General features: G+C 29.5%; 2 protein-coding genes across 2 annotated transcripts in view; one reads left to right on the top strand and one right to left on the bottom strand.

The window, feature by feature from the left end:
• LOC147806268 (ammonium transporter Rh type A-like) overlaps positions 1-20,559 on the top strand; it is a 53,917-nt gene that overhangs the window by 18,100 nt on the left and 15,258 nt on the right. The window contains exons 3-8 of the mRNA XM_087169074.1: positions 1,843-1,993; positions 6,084-6,228; positions 8,568-8,731; positions 11,146-11,283; positions 17,546-17,679; positions 19,127-19,308. Of these exons, the coding sequence (XP_087025200.1) occupies positions 1,843-1,993; positions 6,084-6,228; positions 8,568-8,731; positions 11,146-11,283; positions 17,546-17,679; positions 19,127-19,308 (914 nt within the window). The remainder of the gene's footprint in view (positions 1-1,842; positions 1,994-6,083; positions 6,229-8,567; positions 8,732-11,145; positions 11,284-17,545; positions 17,680-19,126; positions 19,309-20,559) is intronic.
• Positions 1-20,559, bottom strand: part of LOC107456238 (ammonium transporter Rh type B) — a 76,349-nt gene that overhangs the window by 51,166 nt on the left and 4,624 nt on the right. The gene's annotated exons all lie outside the window — the stretch shown is intronic.

Genomic DNA, 20,559 nt, shown 5'->3' with positions numbered 1-20,559 from the left:
CGCATATAAGGTCATATTTGTCGAGACCTTCACTCTCTGCATGTTATTTTTATGAACTCATCACTGCACTTAATTATTTCTGAGAAACTTTTAAACTGTATCGTAGAACACTTTTACGATAAATGTTTAAATGCTAAAAGCATTAGATAATTCTCCCAGTTTAAGATGAAAAACAATCAGTTTTTAGATATTCACTTTAATGTTTTAAACTATAAAAACCATCTAATGCATTTTTTATCAAAAGACATTTTACCTAGAATAATTATACTAACTCAATTCTTTTTTCATAACCGTTGTTAGCAACCAACTCAAGTTTGAGTTTACGACTACCAATATTCAAATCCGTAGCGTTGTAATTATAAACCCAATTCAGAAGACAAAGCAACTTAGGGCAAGGGGGGACTTTTTGATAGAACTTACTCGCATTTGCGTTACATGGAGAGAAAAACCACGAAAACCTTAACAAATGAAAATCTAAAAGATTAACGTCAAAATACAGGCAAAAAATTTGATGCAGGGATAGTGTCAAAGTGTTTAAAAACAAGCTAAAAACTTATTTTTCAACTTTCTGATATTAATCATTGTTGCATTATGACACAGACACAAGAACTAAATTGATAAAATAGCGTGTTATCTGTTAATTGTTTATACCCCCGAGTTTTCAAACTCTATAATCATCTGCCGATTTAAATATTATTTTAATAGATAACTAGTTAAACACAAAACAATAAATTTCAACGCAGAAATAAATGTAGTTGCAGTTTATAAAATTTCATTGAATATTTCAGGCATTATAAAATTTTATTTAAAATTTTTAAACTTAGGTAGTCTAGATAAACATTTTGTTGTTCTATACCTGAAATAAGCAAATATATAAAAGAAACAATTGAATGAAAATCATTTGTTTACTTTCTCTCGATCCTATAAAGTAAATATTAGCAAAAGTAAACATGAATCACCAATTAGGAAATGGAAGGTATACTAAGAATGGTATTTTAAAATTGAACTAAAAATATAAAAAAATAATAAATTCTCATTTAAATTAAACCATTTAATTTCCTTGATGAATGTTTATTATATTACAGACATCATGTTTATCATTAGTTTTAAGTTTGAGAGTAGTAAAGTTTATTAAAGATATATGGTGCAATAAACAATGATCATTAATGGTAATTTGTGAAACTCTGCATTCATTACATCGTTAAAATTATTGAAACATGTTTAACTGTAATATGATACAAATTTGTTCACTTTAAATTAAGTGTGAAGTTGATATTTAGTCATTCTTAAACAAAATCATATAATATAGCAATGTTTCAATTTTAATGGCATGGTGAAACTTAATATTTTATAAACGTTGCACCGAAATTTTACAATTTAATTATTCAAACTCTCGGTATTGCATAAATTTACATGATAATATTATCCATCAGTACATTCATTTGAGTGATGTACACAATTATTTTATTTTCATCAGCTAATATATTCTTTACATTATTACAAATATATGCAGTATTTAAATAAATTCGTAAATTAATCTATGCAAATTATTGATGAAATGACATGAAATAATGTTGTTTAAATGTAATGAATATAATATTTGGATATTCGAAAATATTTCATTGCGAAATATTTAATGAAATTGCGTGAAATAATGTTGTTTAATTCGAATGTTAAACAGAATATGGATATTCGTGAATATTTCAATATAAAATATTTAACCTTAATTGAATTAGTGTTGTTTAAGTTTAATATTAAATAGAAGATTCCTAAGTATATCAAAGAAAAATATTTAATGAAACTACACGAAATCTTGAATATAAATATTCTTAAATGTTTCAGCGTGATTGGAGGAAATTTTGCATCTGCAACAGTTCTCATTTCTTACGGAGCACTCCTAGGTAAAACTAGCCCATTGCAGCTAGTAACAGTAGCTGTTTTAGAGATAGCAATATTTGCTTGTAATGAATATCTTGGAGTTCAAATATTAAAGGTATGTCTAATCAGATTTGATAATTTGTTTAGAATTTTTTCATTTATTTTATATTTTCTTGGTATATAAAGAATACAGGGCTATTCATAATTTCCTCCGGGGTTTCGAAGGGTTAAAAAAACGACGACGAATATGGCAAAAAAGAACATATGAAATTATTCCGAAAGTATTCTAGTTTTAATTTAAGAAGTTGCCGGTAGATGGCAGTAACATGTACCGCTGAAGCCAGTTGTAGTAAAGAAAAATGGCGTTTACAGGCGGAGGGAATTATGAATAACCCTGTATTATACAGCATAATGTATGGTTGACTGAATGTAAACAATAACAAGCTTCCTAAAACCGGAAGAAATTTAGAAAACTTCCGGTGTATCCCTCCGCTTATGTTATGCTTATGAGGCGATGTGTGAACAGGCTTCACATTCTAGGAAGTTTTATTATTGTGATTTTCGTTCAAATTTACTCAAAATCTTACCATTTATAAGAGCTTTTTGCAATTTATAAATTCTGACAGGTTGTGTGCCTAAAACAAATTTATGAAGATTAATATCACAAAATAAATAAAGTGTAAGGTTTGCTACGCTTTGAGCGTTATCCCTTATTTGGCTATAATCGTGTAAAATATCGCTGGTTGTTGCCTTTTGAGTAGCATCATAGCATACTTGTGGGGTCTTCCGAATTCATTTTTTTTTGTTTCGTTGAAAGTTAAATTGAAAGAACGAGTAATATTGTGAACAGTACAAGTATAATAACATCGAATGGCGCATCTCCAATAAGTACGCGATGTAGCTTAAAGCCTAATTTTGACCTATTAGAACACCCAAATGTGCAACAACCTGCTTTTTAATCATAATTTAAAAGTATGACCCAAATGAAGTAAAAAGAAAAGCGAAAATAGAAATAACAGATCTGGTGCAATGATATTTCACCGTTCAAACTAGTCAACAAAATGGCTACTGTTTGCGCATGTGATCGGCGACAGATAATCAAAATCGACAGCGGCACAAAGATCGCTGGGAAAAGCTGTGTGAGTTATAATGTTTTTGGCATATCATCATTCCATGTTTTAATTTTTTCAAATCATAATTTATGACTTTGTTATCTAACTAAAAATATCGACCCCTGACTCGCTAGGTTCGTCAAACTCTAGAACTGATCTCACCTTTTTCTTTACCCAGCACTGTTTGCTGAATTAATGTAATATTTTAATCTATTTAAGTCCAGCTTCGTATAAATGGTGGTATTCTTTTTTAAAATAAAGTTCTAAATCTGTGCAACTGTTTAAGGTTCTTAACTTCCTTACGAACTCATAAAATGTATAAACATTAAAGAAAATATTAAGGAAATTGAAACTGTAACATACACTGTAAAAAATACTAAATTAAATTACGGGGTAAAGTATCAGCAATTTGAGTGCATCATCCGTAAAAACCATTTTATCGTAAAATCTATTTTTACAGTAAAACATTAAACCAAAATATTTACAATAATATTTATTTAATTGGAGTGATTCAGTGATTTTACAGTAAAACTTACGATGCATCAGATTTTTTTATTTTTCGTTCCGTAACAAGTTCTGGTAGAAATGGGCTTTATGATAGAAAGTGCCGGCACTCTCAGAGCCGGTCCTTTTTACTGTAATTTGATCTAGAATTTTAAATAATATATTAAAGGACAGATAGAGAAATGGTCATGTTCTAAGTCCTTATAAGGATTTTATAAGAATTTCATTTGTTTCTAAATTTAAGTTTTAGTTTGTTACAGCGGATAAATATATTTCGAACAAAGTTGAAATGTTGAAGTTTTATGTAATAGGTATCAAATATACTAAAATAGGTACAAAGAATTATATTGTTATATTTGGTAATTATTTAAACTGAACCAATGCTGAGCAGTTTTAATGCTAAGACTATAGAAATAAGTGATATAACTGAGAAAATAATTTGATAACCGTAAATATTGACTATTATGAGTTAACCGTGAGCAATCGCAACATGCCAAGTGAGGCTGAATTCAGTTAATCTCTATTTTGATTGTATGAACTACAAGAAAAGTTATGCTTAATTTAATAACGTAGAGCCACTGGGAAGGGCAGCAAAACTATTAATAAATAAAAACGATTTGAAATTATTTTAGGTTCACTAAATGCTTCGGTATATGCTTTTCAGTTTTACTCAGCACTAATTCATAAATTTTTTTTTGTTCACCCTGTACAAAGAACGGGTGTTTAGCTAGAATTTAATAAAAATAAATTAAGTTTAAGACTTGCATTTAGAATTTTTCTTTAATTTCCACTAAATTATTACAAAATCTTTCTTTAAGTTCGATATCACTATGTAAAAATATTCTTACAGAATTATCCAGAAATAAATTCAGCATAAAAGGGATTGATTTTTTTTTTCATCTTCTAAAATGAGATTTTCATAATCATTCCTTGATTTATTGAGTCCTCAGATAAATTCGTTTCGTTCTTTTTTGAAACATTCGAAATAGATTCAGAATTTGTTTTTATTCTTTATTTTAGATTTTCTTTCTTAAATCTCAGCTCCGCCCAACTCTTTCCATGAAGTTTTCATTCTTACTCGCTTTTGAAATTGAAAGAAATTTTATCTCACTTCATACATTTGATGATAAAGTACCAAAAAGGGAAAAAAATAAAAAATACTTTTTTTTCACGAACTTTTTTCTCAGTAAAAATATATGCATGATTCAGTCAGTTGCTTGCGTCCTTTTCGAATACAAAACAGATATATTTTGAAAACGAATTAAGTTAAATTTCTAAAAACATCGGATGCAGAATATTTGCAATCTTTTTTACAGATATTTTATTGAAAAGTATTCGAACAGTAAGGGACGAAAAATTTTAAAAGAATATATTATATTAAAAAAAAAGCTGTCAACAACAAGAATTTCTGATCGATCAATTACAAACCTGTTACATACCACCCAAAAAATAAAATTTGGGAAAAGTTTACATTATTTTATGTATAAACATACATTATGCATTATGTTATATATATATATATATATATAAAACTGTTTTACGGATATAATCGTGTGGGCTGATGAAAAGATTATGTCTTTTTTTTCCGGACTTTTTTCCCGATTTTTAAATAAAATTTCATCCTTTTTTTTTATTTATTTATTTTTTAACTGTTGTTTGTTATTTTTTACTTATTATTTCCCTCTTTTTCATAAGTCTTTAACTTTTCTTTGTTTTATTCCTCATTTTGAACTTATCTAATGGGTTCTGTTTCCTTGCAGCTTAAGCGCAATAAATGAAACTTATTGTTTTTCTTAACCTTCTTCGTGTTTTCTTGCACATATATATATATATATATATATATATATATATATATATATATATATATATATATATATATATATATATATATATATATATATATATATATATATATATATATATATATATATATATATATACATATATATATATATATATATATATATATATATATATATATATATATATATATATACATATATACATATATATATATATATATATATATATATATATATATATATATATATATATATATATATATATATATATATATATATATATTTATATATTTGTCAAATCAGGACTTTCTCACTAACATTTAATAATTTAAAAGAACTGATATAATTACTAAAATATTTCGTAATTTTGATTAAAAAAGATGCTCTGAAATACTCTTGAATAATAGAATATTTAAAAAGAGGTTTTTAAATAAAGAGTCAGTGATACCTTAAAAAAAACAAGCAAGAGTGGCATAAAAATTTGACTTTATGTAAGAAAAGAAATGAATCACTGAAATTGAAAAGGAAAAAAAATGTTTTTAAATTTTTTTCAACGTACCTGGAAGAGGAAAAGAAAATCTTTCGAACATTGATTTATCTTTTTCGTTACAAAAAATACATGAAATAGTAAATAATTTTCTATTTTTAAAGAACTTTTGTAAAATCTTTTCAACTAAACTTTTTCAACAATCAATCTCTAGATGACGGATTACAGTGTGTTCAAACTATTGCGGTAGAACACCATGTCTTAAACTATGAAATTTTGTGAATTTTTTAAAATTTTCAGGCTGCTGATATTGGTGGCTCAATATTTCTGCACACATTCGGAGCTTATTTTGGTCTCGGCGTATCCTACATGCTTTACCAAAAAGATTCTGTTGATAATAACAAAGAGGGATCGAATTATTACTCAGACATATTTGCAATGATAGGTAAGCAAAACTTTTTATATATCCTTTGATCCAGAATTTTATGTGTTTTATGTATGTTTAATGAATGTTTTGTCAGTAGAATGCATGTTCTACTCTCATGTGCCCTTGAATAGGGCGGGTCGAGATAAGAATAAACAATATATCCTTTGATTTCATTTATGTTTGACTAATCGCAACTGAAAAAACTTAGGGAGAAATAATTTATTGCAATCGAAAACGTTCCATTTTTATGTTTGATGTTTCAAAAGTTTTCTAATTTAAAAAAAAAAAAATTATGAACAATTATAAATTGAATTGTAACGGCTAAAAACAAATACCACTGTAAGAAACTGGCCACTAGATGGCGCGTTAAACTTTCTTTTACGTTTTTGTTTGCTTCCAAAAAGAGAGTATATTCGAGACTAGAAAAGATGATGTCGGTATTTAGATAAATGTCTTTGTTAATGTTAGTCTGTGATGTGTCAATAATATCTGTGATGCGCATCTATAGCTTTGAATAAATTAATTTAAGATGCAGGTGACTCGTTTTTTGTGTGAAAGTTTAAAAGTCCTTACACCACATTAGAATATACCCAACCATTGCCAAATGCAGGGTTGCACTCCACAGAAAGAATCGAGAAAACCTGGAGAATACAGGAAAATCACCTGATATAAACGGGAAAAATGCGGTGAATTTTGAGTTTTTCTTTACAAATTTTGGAAATTACAAGAAATTGTGTTTTTTATTTTCGTCTTTTAAACAATGGTGGCCACACAAAGCGCAATCTATGGCATATTTAAGAGTGATACTTCAGCTATACTAAACTATTTCATCTACTATATCATTATTTATGTATGTTCAGCTGTTTTATGTATGTTCAGTTTTTCTGGCAATTGAAACAAGTATAGTTAGCCCAATATAGCTCACACAAGAGCACAGTAGATGTATTTCCACTTAATATATTGTGTATATGTACAGGGAAAGTTGCACAGTTATTGTAGTTTTTTCTTTCTTTCAGATTTGAGTAGCAACCCTGAAGCACCTAGTTCCGTTTTTCAAGGCTCTATTTTCAATGGCCATGGTAGAAATTCCACATAATTTTAACTCCGGGTAGACAACAAGGATAGCGTCTGAGCTAAGCCAATTTTCCCCACTTCACCTCGGTTGTTTACTCGGCTACCAGAATCAAACTTAAGACCCCCAGTTGGTTTTTCGAAGTTCTTTTGCCAAGGAAAATTAAAAAAAAGCCACAATTTAGTTCTTTGCACTTGAAATAAAGCTTTAATTTTAAATTGTATAGTCCATCTTGCCGTGAAAAACCATGTGTCCTTTAAAACGAACAAATAACTTAAATAATTTGAAAGTTATTAAACTTTTTTAAAAATCGTTAATTTGACGGGAAAATTAATGAAGTATTCTCATTTTTTGCAAAAACTTTTATGAGCCCAGATAAGGAAGCATTCATGTAAGTTTTTACATAATAGAAAATTTAATTAAGAACGCTTTTCATTTTCTCAAAACTGTGGCTTTTCTCCATATTTATGTTTTGCAACATTTTCAGAATAAACATAGTGGGTGCTGGCTAAAGATAAGCTGAACCTTACCCAAACGCCATGAGTAACTGTTGAAAATTCCCAGCAGTTATGAAAATAACATATTGTACGTAAAAAAGCTTCATTTCATGAAGCGACAATGATTTCGAAAAACAGCCTTATTATAGTAAAGGACGCAATACAAACTATTATAGTTTTCCAGAAAATTCATGTTTATGCTTTATACAATATACACTGAAGAGCCAAAAAAACTGGTACAGGCATGAGTATGCAAATAATAGCCAATCAAAGTACAGCGCTGCAATCGGCAACGCGTATATAAGACAACTAGTGTCTAGCACAGTTCTTAGATCGGTTACTGCTGCTACAATGCCAGATTACACAGATTTAAGTGTGTTTGAATGTGGTGTTATAGTCGGCGCACGGGAGATGGGACATAGCATATTTGGATTTTCACGTACGACCATTTCATGAGTATACCGTGAGTATCGGAAATCCACCAAAATCCCCAGACATGAACATTATTGAACATATTTGGGATGCCTTGCAACGTGATGTTCAGAAGATATCCCCACCCCCTCTTACTCCCACTGGTTTATGGACAGCCCTGCAGGATTCATAGTGTCAATTATCTCCAACACTACTTCACACATTGATCGAATCCATGCCACGTCGTGTTGCGGCACTTCTGCGTGCTCTCGGGAGCCCTACACGATATTAGGCAAGTGTACCAGTTTTTTTGGCTCTTCAGTGTATAATGAGTCAGTATGTGCCTTTTTTAGCAGTTTATTTTATTAATTTTAAAGGTACTGTATTTCTATGGATGTTTTGGCCAAGTTTCAATTCGGCATTAGCGATGGGGGCAGAACAACATCGCAGTGTTATTAATACTTTTGTAGCACTACTTGCTTGTTGTGTAGTTACTTTTGCCATTTCTTCGTTGGCTGATGGAGAAGGACGACTGAATATGGTAATAAAAAGTTCAGTATTATTAATTTTAACATCATAATTGTTTCAGGAAAAGAAAAAAATGAAATTAAAATTTATAAAACGAATTAATACACTATAAAAATTCCAAATCAAATTACTCCAATAAGTAGGGGAGAGTGGGGTCAATTGTAACATTTTTTACTGAACTATTTTTAACTAACAAAAAATCCAATATATTATTAGTATTAATTGATAGGCGAGTAAAGTAGACTATCCTCTACTAGAAAAAAAAATAAATACCTTATTTTAAACAATTTTTATATTTAACAATTTTTGACAGTCGTGCACTTGTTACAATTGTCCCCAATTGTCCACTGCCAATTGTAACAGTTCATAAATTCAACTAAAACATAGTTATACATATTATCATAGTTGTGATATATTTTTTTATTGATCAAAATAATAGTGATATTTTAGGAGTAAAAATAATAATGAGCAGAGACCTAAAGGGTTAAACTTTTAACTTTAAGGGGTTAAAAATTTTAATTTATGCTGTGAAAGGTGACAAATAAAATAATGCACATGCAACATAATATAAATGATATAGGAAACTATTGGTGGTTCTTAAAGAGTTAAGTAATGGTTTGTAAACATAAGATTATTTATTTTCAGCTGTTGCAATCGTCCCTTTACTTATTGTTACAATCGTCCCCAAGATGCCATTTCAGCTTCATTTGTTAAAAACAACGCTAGTTAATTAACGAAACTAATCTTTTTTTTTAAATGTTAATTAAGGTGTCCACTTACATATTCGGTTAAGAATTTTTATTTGTTTAAACAAAATTAATTTGTTACGATATAATATTCTAATACCAAAAAAGTACTTAAGTAGCGTGAAAATATCTTTTGTGATGTAACTCTTTCAAAAGTACATAAAAATGGTTGCCTGCAGGGGTGTACATGTAGATTTATTAAAAACACCTTGTGCGCCACCTAGGAACCAAATCTAGAATCCGACACTCGAAATTTTTGATCTGTTACAATTGACCCCACTCTCCCCTATCGGCACTTTGTGTGACGGTACTTTTTACCATAAAATCCATTTTTACCGGAATATGTTACGGAACAAAAAATCTGATATACTGTAATTTTTACTGTAATACTTTTACACTATAATTAAATAAATATAACCAAATTGACGGTATAATATTTTACGGTAATATTATATTATAAATAATAATATCCTACACTGTAAAAATTCTGGATCAAATTGCGGTAAAAAGTACCCGTACTCAAGGTGCTTTTTGCAGTAAGATTCATTTTTTCCAGAACAAAAAAATCTGATAAACCATAATTTTAACAGTAATAATTACCATAAAATCAATGAATCACTCAATTAAATAATTATTACTTTAAAATTTAGAGGTATTATATCTCGTGATATTAATGTATTTTACGGAAAATGCTCCCAAAATGTCGTTACTTTATACCTTAAATTGATCCGGAATTTTTCACAGTATTGGCAACTGCTTTAAGTAACCGAGTATCATAATAAAGTCCAGAACATATTTATTATGCTGAGTTTTTCATTTATTTATTCTATTTATCTTTGAAAGAATATAAAAATGTCATAGAAATGTTATGCCTTAAAAATGTCATTTTTAATAAAATTATGTTGATACTATAGTTTTTCAACATTTCAAAGAAATCTTCGCATTTTTAAAGTCAGAATTGCAGGTTTTTTTAGTTTTGTTATATCTTTTAAAAATCCTAAATTAAATCCTAATTCCTTTTTTTTTTCATCATTATAAAAATAAAAAGTAGTAGAACTAAGATACCTAAATTTCAAAGGATATTATTTTTATATTTGAATGAAAATAAAAGGATCATTGCCCAAAAAGTATTAAAAATTTCAGCGGCATTTGTAACAACTCAACAGTGTTGAAGAAAGCACATAAATTATGCATTGCGTTTTTAAACATTTTTTCTCCTTTTGAAAGAAAGAAAATACAGCATTATTTTTTCTATTATGGTTCCTAATGTATTTTATTTGAATTTTTGAATAATTTTCTAAAACTTCACAATTTTCAAGATTTCAGTGTTATTCAAGTCAATTCTTAATTTCAAAATAATTAGAGCAGGTATAAATTATTGGTTCAAGTTTATTTATAAATCCATATGTGCAAAACTTAAGATCTAAAAAAACTCGAGATAAATGGAGAAACATTAAGGTAAAACTTTTTTTAGAACTGTCGAAATGTTTTGTGTAGATAATTGCAATGGTTCACACAGAATGCGCCACATTAAATTACGTGTTTTTAACCATTGTTTTTAACACTTAATTTAATGAAAATTACAATTTTCCCTCCAGAAGTGAGAGGGGTTTCGTGTTAAATGTGACGAAAAAGAGGCAATTAATATTCATTTAAAAAAGAATTTGTCAATATTTTCTAGGTGCATATTCAAAATGCAACTTTAGCCGGAGGAGTTGCTATAGGTTCTACTGCGAATATGATTATACATCCAGGAGGAGCCATGATTGTTGGAGGCATTGCTGGCATTCTTTCAACAGTCGGCTACAGATCTTTAACAGTAAGTAACATGAACTAAGTAGCATAGATTGGGATATACAGCACATTCCTTTTTAATCGGCTCATTTAAAAGCAATTTTAAAAAAGAAACAATTATTGCTAGTTAGCTTAGCTAAATTGCGGTTAAAACAAAAAAATTGAGAAAAAAAATGGAAAGCGCTATTCTGTTATTGTTATTAGTTAGTCGTTAATATTGCTCACGTCGTTAACGCAACTAATTGAAAAATTGTTTGCACAAACCGGGAAGTCGAGTATGAAAAGAAACGGAAAAATAAAGAGCCATCTCCTGAATTATTTTATCGAAATTCTATCCAACTAATTTTATAATAATAAAAAACATGTGCCAGTTCATTTGTCAGACGTGGTGCGGTAAGGCGCTGGACCCATGTCCGAGAGTTCGTGGGCTCGTACCCCGTCGACCGAAGACTCCCCGTGCAGTAAAGTGACTGATGCACGCTAAATCTGTCGAGTCGCAAAGTCCACCATGTTCACATAACAAATCAATACCTCTGAGGGTACTGAATTGGAGATTGATCGTTCTCTGATTCAGGTCGTAATTACGATCTGTGGATAAATGAATGGATGTATGAATGGGTCCGCCTTATAAACGGGTGTGACGTATGGTGTGGCAGAAGTCGAATTCTTGGCCATAGATGGCGCCACTGAGAAACAAGAAACCCACACTCTGCCTTAAATTTGCTCGGTTTCGGCAAGTGGCATTAGAAACAACAACAAGAAGTACAGAAAAGGATAAATAACAACTTGATTATCAAAGTTATTTAGGATATTTTCTCACACGAGAATCAACAGAGAAACAACTAAACATGCAAAATGTACGTAGTGACTCATCCATCCGACGTGTCCACCTTATTTCGTGTTTTTTTTTTCTTTTTTTTTTTATGGAATTGAATTTTAAATAACTGCATTCATTAGTCAAGATCAGATTTATTTTTGGACTTAAAATTGGGATTATTTGATATAAAATTAACTGTTAGACTAAAAAGTTTTATAAAATTGTCTTAAGATTTTATAACAAAAAATAATCAAACTTCATAAAATTACCTCTTTAATAAATAATTACTTAATGACAGACATAATACTGATCACTTAATTACACATTTATATACTTAATAATACTAATTAAGTAATTATTTCTTATTAGGTAATAATAAATAATTACATTACACACATTCACTAAAGAATTAAATGCTTACATGAAACAAAAATTATGGATTCAAACATTCCCTAATAATATTCCCACAATATTTCAATGCAAAAACAAAACTAAACTAAAAACAAATTGTCGAAACTAAAAATGTTTCTGAAAACTGCTTCACTGCGGCACTGCAAAATTAAAAATGTAACTTGCCGCTTCGTAAACTAAATTTCCTGCAATGAAAATAAATCAATTACAACAATAAATAAATTATAATAATTGATTACAACAATTGATTGGGTTTTAACAGTCCAACCAATTGTTATAATCAATTATTATAAATCAATTGTTTGTAATAATGTTCTTAGAATACTTCTTTGCGTAAACAATGTTTCTTATAACAAAACAAAATCTATTGTTAAATTCAGTAAAAATGTTTGTAACAATAGACTATAACTACGCCACTGCATGAACTTGATTTTGAATAATAAAAATAAATCAATTGTTAAAACCACTTTCTAGTAAATTTCTTAGACTACTTTCCTGCGTAAGCAATGCATCAATGCAAAAACAAAACTAAACTAAAAACAAATTGTCGAAACTAAAAATGTTTGTGAAAACTGCGTCACAATGCATCACTGCAGAAATTAAAAATGTAACTTGCCGCTTCGTAAACTAAATTTCATGTAGGGTGACCTGGGGTAATTCCTGATCAAAAAATGCAAACATCTATTTTGTGAAAAAACTATTCAAGATAAAATTTTAATATTTATTGGAAGTTTGAGGCTATATGAGATGAGTCCTATGCCACCTTTTTTTGTTTGAAAATTTAATTAGAATTTAAAAGATTTTAATGTTTTTAGTGATCAGGAATTACCCCTGGTCTTGATCATTTCTAGGGTAATTACTGATCACCTCTGGGGTAATTACTGATCACCAGTTTTTATAGTAAAGGGGCTGTTTAAAAATAATTATATAATGGTAATTAACAAATAAGACATCAAGATCAAACAAATAAACAAAAAAGATATGTTTAAGCAGCTAATAAAACAATTTATTTAAAAACAAGAAAGATAAACACTTTAAATTTTCCAAAAATCTTTGCATCGTGCCATACATTGTAGGCAATCAGCCAACTCATTCTCATGTTCTGCTGAAATATAAGAGAGTTCCCACATGGGTTACTTTTGCTGGATTTTTTAACTTCATTAAGTGAAAGTGTAAAGTTAAGTAAGGTATGTCAACTCAACAGCTCTGGCAGCAGCTTTCACGCTGAAATTTTCCTTTTCAATCATTAAAAGAAATTCACTAATTTTGCTTTCTAGAAGTCTAGTATCCTTTTCAAGTCAATAATTTCTCACCATATTTATACTAGGCTAATTTATAAACTTAAAAATTATTCTAACAATGTACGGACATAAAATTAAGATAGAAGCATGGTAAAACAAATCAGAGATGGTGCAAATCAGAATACAGTCTTGTATACAGTTAAAAACAAATTTTGTGATGACAGTTAAAATATATTTCATAGTTGTTCCACTTAATAAATATGAACTGTTATTTAAGAAAATACAATTAGCTACTTATTAGCTATTTTATACACTATTTATAAGAAGAAATGACAATGATCAGGAATTACCCCAGTGATCAATAATTACCCCATCTGTAGGGGGCAACATTTGATATTGTTTCCTATAATCAATTATAATGTTTACAGTAGATATGAAACAATTAAACAAAAGCTAATTCTACTTTTATATCAAAGAAAAAGAAAATAACTCAAAATATTTATTATTAAGAGAAGGAAGGGGATCTTTGCAGAAATGTGCACATTTTGAAACCCATCTTTAAAATGGAAAATACAGAAAGCAGTTTAAAAGATACTTATTTTGTTAGATTAAACAAAAAACTATTATTAAGTAAATGTAGTTATACTTTAGTAAAGTGTACAAGATTTCTTGTCTATGTCTCAAATTTAAAAAAAAATTATTTTTTTAAAATAAAACTTAGGTGATCATTATTTACCCCAGAAACAGAGTGATCGTGAATTACCCCGGGTCACCCTAATGAAAATAAATCAATTACAACAGTAAATCAATAATAATAATTGATTATAACAACTGATTGGGTTTTAACAACCCAATCAATTGTTATAATCAATTATTATAAACCAATTGTTTGTAATAATGTTCTTAGAATACTTCTTTGCGTAAACAATGTTTCTTATAACAAAACAAAATCTATTGCTAAATTCAGTAAAAATGTTTGTAACAATGGACTATAACTACGCCACTGCATGAACTTAATTTCGAAAAATGAAAATAAATTAATTGTTAAAACCAGTTTGTAATCAATTTCTTAGACTACTTGCTTGCATCAGCAATTTATCTTACAACAAAATAAAATCCATTGTTAACACCACTAAAAATGTTTGCAATAATTGTCTCGTACTATAGGCCTCTTCATAAACCAAGTTTAGTCGATTGGAAAAAAAATTATTGTTTAAACCAATATAAATATAAATGATATCTCTAAATTCAGTTTTTATAAAAAGCAATCAAGAGTAATAGATATCTTATCTGAAAGATTAAATGCTCGTGTTATTGTTGTAAGGTCCACGACAGAAAAGTGCTATTTCTGTGCTATTATAGTATCAGTATATTTTTACGTCATTAATTTATCCTCACAATGTTTATATGATGATTTTCCTGATAAGCTCGCATGAGCTAAAATTTCCAACAAAAAATTGGATTGATTGAAATGTTTCGAAATAAACTAAAAGTTTTTTTCGTGAATTATTTTTAAAAATCTACAGTTTAGTGCTCACGTAAAATAAACACGTTGAAATAGCTCAACTTGAGTTAAATTTCACTCGTTTGTCTGGATAAAATAAGCCGTCTCATCTAGAGTTAAGTTCACTCGAGTCAAAGAGTCAATTGAAGTAATAGAGTGCAGAATTTTAACTCGAACTTGAGTGAATTTCAATCATTTTTGATTGATAATCATCCTCATTTTAGTGCTTCACTTTAACTCGAACTTTAATGAAATCATTTTTGTTAGACTGTTAGCATCATTTGAGTGCATGATTTTAACTTTAATTTAAGTGAATATCTTGTCTTTGAGTGAATTTATTCGAAGCGTTATTATACGACTTAAAACTTTTTTTAAAAAAACTTTTATTTTGTACTGAAGGCTCCTACTAAGTTATGATTTCAGTAAAAAACAAAATATTTATTTAATTGAAAAGATAAAATTAAATCCTTAAAAGCAAAGTTTAAAAATCACAAATGATAAAATTTTTGTTAGAAGCTATTCGTCTTTCGTTGTTACATTGATACACCTTCATCAGAAAAATAACGGGCAAGAACGGTAAAGATGATGTAATCCGATATAGACTTACTACGTCACACTGAACAGATACAGTTAAAAGTAACTACATTAAGTTGACAGCAAGAGTTAGAAAATTAAAATTCATCATTATTATCTTTATCTAATAAAATAAAAAAATTATTATATATATATATCAGGGTTTCCGCTACGGTAGCTTTTTTCGCAAAATGCGAAAAGACCCCTCAAAAATGCTAAAATTCAACAAAACATTTTCGCATTTTTGCTAAAGGATTTTACTAAATTCCATTAAAAAAAAAGCTTCCGCGAAAAACCATGACGCTAACATCTTTAGCTGCCTTAATTTGATTAAAACTAATATTCGAAACAGGTGATTAATCAACCATGTAAACAATTTGTTAATGATTAATATTGAGGGCCCTGAAAGTGCATTTAACTTTCAAGAAGCATTTGTAAAATGGGCAAACATGAAAGAAAGGAAGATTGTTAATTATAAACCAAAATGTTTTGATAAATAATAAATGTGTTTTTTTTTTTTTGTTATAGGTATTCTTTTTGATATTCTTGTACATTAAGCTATTCTTTGTCAGATAACTTACAGTACTTGTTTGATATAAAGTAATTTTATAAGCCTAATGGCATTTTAGCATTTTGCTAAAACTTTTTTTCAGATTTTAGCTTTTTTGCTAATGAATTTTTAGACTCAGCTTAAACCCTGATATATATATATATATATATATATATATGTATATATATATATATATATATATATATATATATATATATATATATATATATATATATATATATATATATATATATATATATATATATATATATATATATATATATATATATATATATATATATATATATATATATATATATATATATATATATGCAGGAGATTATCAAAATATTGGAAACACTTGTGAATAAAAGGGACATTTAAGAATTCTCTTCATAGCATTAATATATAATCTTAGCTACCAGTTTTTTTTAAAATAAAAAGTACATATATTAGATGGTATGAGAGAGCTTTAGCAGAGTTGTCTACGTTTTGATTTTTTGTCAAAAGCGTAAACTGTCAGACCTCGCAGATTTTCAGAGAGGCCAAATTGTAGGAGCCCGACTAGTTGGAGCAACAGTGACCGAAACATCCCAGGTTTTAGGCTTTTCTAGAGGTACGGCGTCTAAAGTCATGACAGCATACACACGCCGCGGAAAGACAAGGTCAGCAAAGCAAAATAGTGGACGGAAGGAGAAGCTGAGTGAAAGAGACCGACGGATATTGAAGCGGATTGTAATGTCTAAAAATAAAACAACTGCAGCCAAAGTGACCGCAGAGCTCAATCAGCATCTGGATTCTCCAGTGTCAACAATTACAGTTAGGAGATACCTTCATAAAGAGAACATTTACGTCACAACAGCAATTCCCAAGCCTTCAAAATCTATCTTGGGTGTTTCCATTATTTTGATAACCAGTATATACATATATATATATATATATATATATATATATATATATATATATATATATATATATATATATATTTTTTTTTTTTTTTTTTTTTTTTTCTTTTTTGAAAAATGTAACTCAAGTTTTACATTTACCTACCCATTAGGGACTTTCTCTTTGGCAAAAAAAGTATTGCTTATTTTTTATTTGACCTATTCAATTTATTTATTTTATAATGTTATTTATTTTCTATTTTCTAGCCCTTATTAGCATTTCTAGCCCTCATTATTTACTTTCTAGCCCTCATTAGCAAAAAAATTTCATATTCATGATACATGCGGGGTGAATAATTTGCATGGTATGCCGGGAGTGTTTGCTGGAATTACGAGCGCAATTGTTGCCTCAATGGCAACTAAGAAGAATTATGGTTACAGGTAAGTATATATTTTATTTGGAATTCGACTATAATGCCTAACATGCCATTCGAACACAGCAAATGCCGGTAGGATCATTATGACATTAGAACACATCAAATAAAAGAAATTAAAAAGAATCAAGGTCATATAATTGTTACTGACGTAAGTCAGTCAGAACTGGGAAATTCAAACGACAGAAAAAGACAGGGATTAATAAATTGAACTTAAGATATCCATTTATCATTCTAACACTTACTCAAAAAGAGGTATAAATTTTCAACAGCATTGCAATCCTAAATCCTTTTTATCAAATAAAAAGATAAAGTATTTCGTTTATTCGTATCCAATTATGCGCCATGCTATATTAATTGGTTTATTTTATTGATCTGGTTTATTTTATTGTTTATCGCACAGGTTCAAAACTAGAAAGGTTTGTCCAAAATTATTTAAAAAAAAAATAATAATAATAAATAAACGATTTTTTTTTCTTTCAATTTTACTGCAATATAACACGAGTAAAAAATAACAAAAGTAAAAGAAAAAATCTTTAATGTTCATAATTTGAGTCATAATACTATAATTAATACACATTAAAAAGTAGCACATCGGGTTATATATAATGTTTTTAAATATCTACATTGCAAAAAAAATCTCTTAAACGTACGGAAAAATGTTGTCAGCTGGTGTGCCAGTATAAAACCGTTTATTTCACAAAAAATACTGTTATTTAAAAACAGATGCCTGTTTTTTAAGCAGTGAGTACTGTTATTTTAACAAGCAAACTCCCATATTTTAACTAACTCTTATATTTTAACTAAAAAAAATATAAGTATGTCATTGCGGTCCGTGAGCAGCATCCATACGACCAGTCCAAGCAGGAATTCGAATATGGATCACTTCATCAGAGTTAATCATTCTATTCCCTAAGCTACAGGAGCTCTAATATCTCTGTTTAAAACAAAATCTTGATCTGTTTTTCATCTTAAAAGTCTTACTTATTGAAATAATACTTAAGTGCAAAAATATTTGAACCTAGAGTAGCACACCCGTATGAAAAATTTTGGCTACTTATTTTACCAAAAAATTATATCTAAAAAAATATAATAATCAGGTGTAGTTTGTCTACTGTAAGAACTCCCCCACCCCAAAGTTGTTAGCTTCGTTGAAAGTTAAATGGAAAGAAAGCGTTATATTGAGTACACTACATGTGTAATAATATTGAATGGCCTGCTTTTTCAAACTTAGACGTGAAAATAATTCGGAAGTAGTAATCCGGAAATTTTCCGTCGAATTTTAACACCTATGCTAAGCTTTGCATGGTCAACTATCCATATGTATATATGGTGCTTTACTAAATTAGCAGAGTGAATGTTAAGTTAAGAATGATTCTTTCACTTGACCCGCTATATTTACTGCCATAAATACAAGTAAACTTACTGTTTAGTCATATTTAATTTATTTTTAGTTTGTATCAACTGTATCCCTCCCGGACTCCTGCTGAAAATACTACTCAGTTTCACAGTATACAGAATGTACTGACGGGAATCGAACCGGGCGACAACTGGTCTGCAGCTAGTCAGGCTTATGCTCAACTAGAAGCTTTAGCTGTTACCATGGCTATTGCTATTTCTGGAGGTATTACAACTGGTACGTAAATCGAGTTCTTCAAGTAACCGTATTTCCAACAATTAACGCTTTCTTGAATAAAGGTCAAGCTTAAAATGGTTTTAGTTTGTTTCTATGACAATAGCAGCGGTAATTTAAACATGCATTTTACTTTTCGGTTCATTCGACACAATTTATTTTGAAATTATTTTTTAAGTCTAAATTATTTTTAATTGTAAAATTTTACCCTATGTTATTTTATTTTATTTTATAACCGTCGTTGAACAGCCGACCCAATTTCATGGGTTTACGACTACTTACGTTCAACTCCGTAGCCTTGTAATTTTGAACCAATCCAGAAGACAAGGAAACTCCTGGATCAGTACCCCCAGAGGTATTGATTTGTTGTGAGAACATGGAGGACTTTGAGACTCGACAGATTTAACGTGCATCAGTCACCATTTACTACACGGGGAGTCTTCGGCCGGCGAGGATCGAACCCACGACCTCTTGGACCCTATGTTAGGAGTGGTAATCTGGACATGCAGTTTACTCTTCAGATCATCTGACACAATTTATTTTGATGTTGTAGTCGTTGTAGCCCATTTACGTCGCACTAGAGCTGCACAATGGGCTATTGGCGACGGTCTGGGAAACATCCCTGAGGATGATCCGAAGACATGCCTTCACAATTCTGATCCTCTGCAGAGGGGGTGACACCCCTGTTTCGGTAGTCCGACTACCTGCACGCGAAGTCGAGCACTTTACGGTAGAACAGTTTAACGAGGACCAATACCGCACACCTTCGGTCCCTACGCAGACTGATCCAAGTGGTCACCCACCGGCACACTGACCGCAGCCAGTGATGCTTAACTTCGGTGATCTGCTGGGAACCGTGTCTTTACGATCAGTCCACTGCGGGACACAATTTATTTTGAAAATAATTTTATGTATCAAATATTTTTGGATATGAAAATTTACCCATTAATTATTAATCATTAAATTAAAAATTATAATATATTAATGAGGAGAGCAAAACTTCTTAAAACAGAGATTTTGCGTCTGGTTTATTTCTTCCTTCTGCTAAACTAGATCAACACTGTGAAATAATGCGGAAATTTTTTGTCTGTTAAAAAAACGGGGAGTTGCACAAAATTTCTCTACTTAGAAATTTTGCACTCCTCTCCATTGATTCCTCTCCAACTTCTTTCTTCCTCTTCCTATATTCCCGCTAAGTAAGAGTGAAGCAATTACTGATCGGCTGGAGATTGCGCATTGCCCTTCTAATTGACA

The sequence above is a fragment of the Parasteatoda tepidariorum genome, chromosome 8 (genome assembly GCF_982258835.1).
Source record: "Parasteatoda tepidariorum strain Cologne lab strain chromosome 8, Ptep-v5.0, whole genome shotgun sequence".
Lineage (NCBI taxonomy): Eukaryota > Metazoa > Arthropoda > Arachnida > Araneae > Theridiidae > Parasteatoda > Parasteatoda tepidariorum.
The sequence above is the reverse complement of the archived record's forward strand: the minus strand, read 5'-3'. Positions and strand labels throughout refer to the sequence as shown.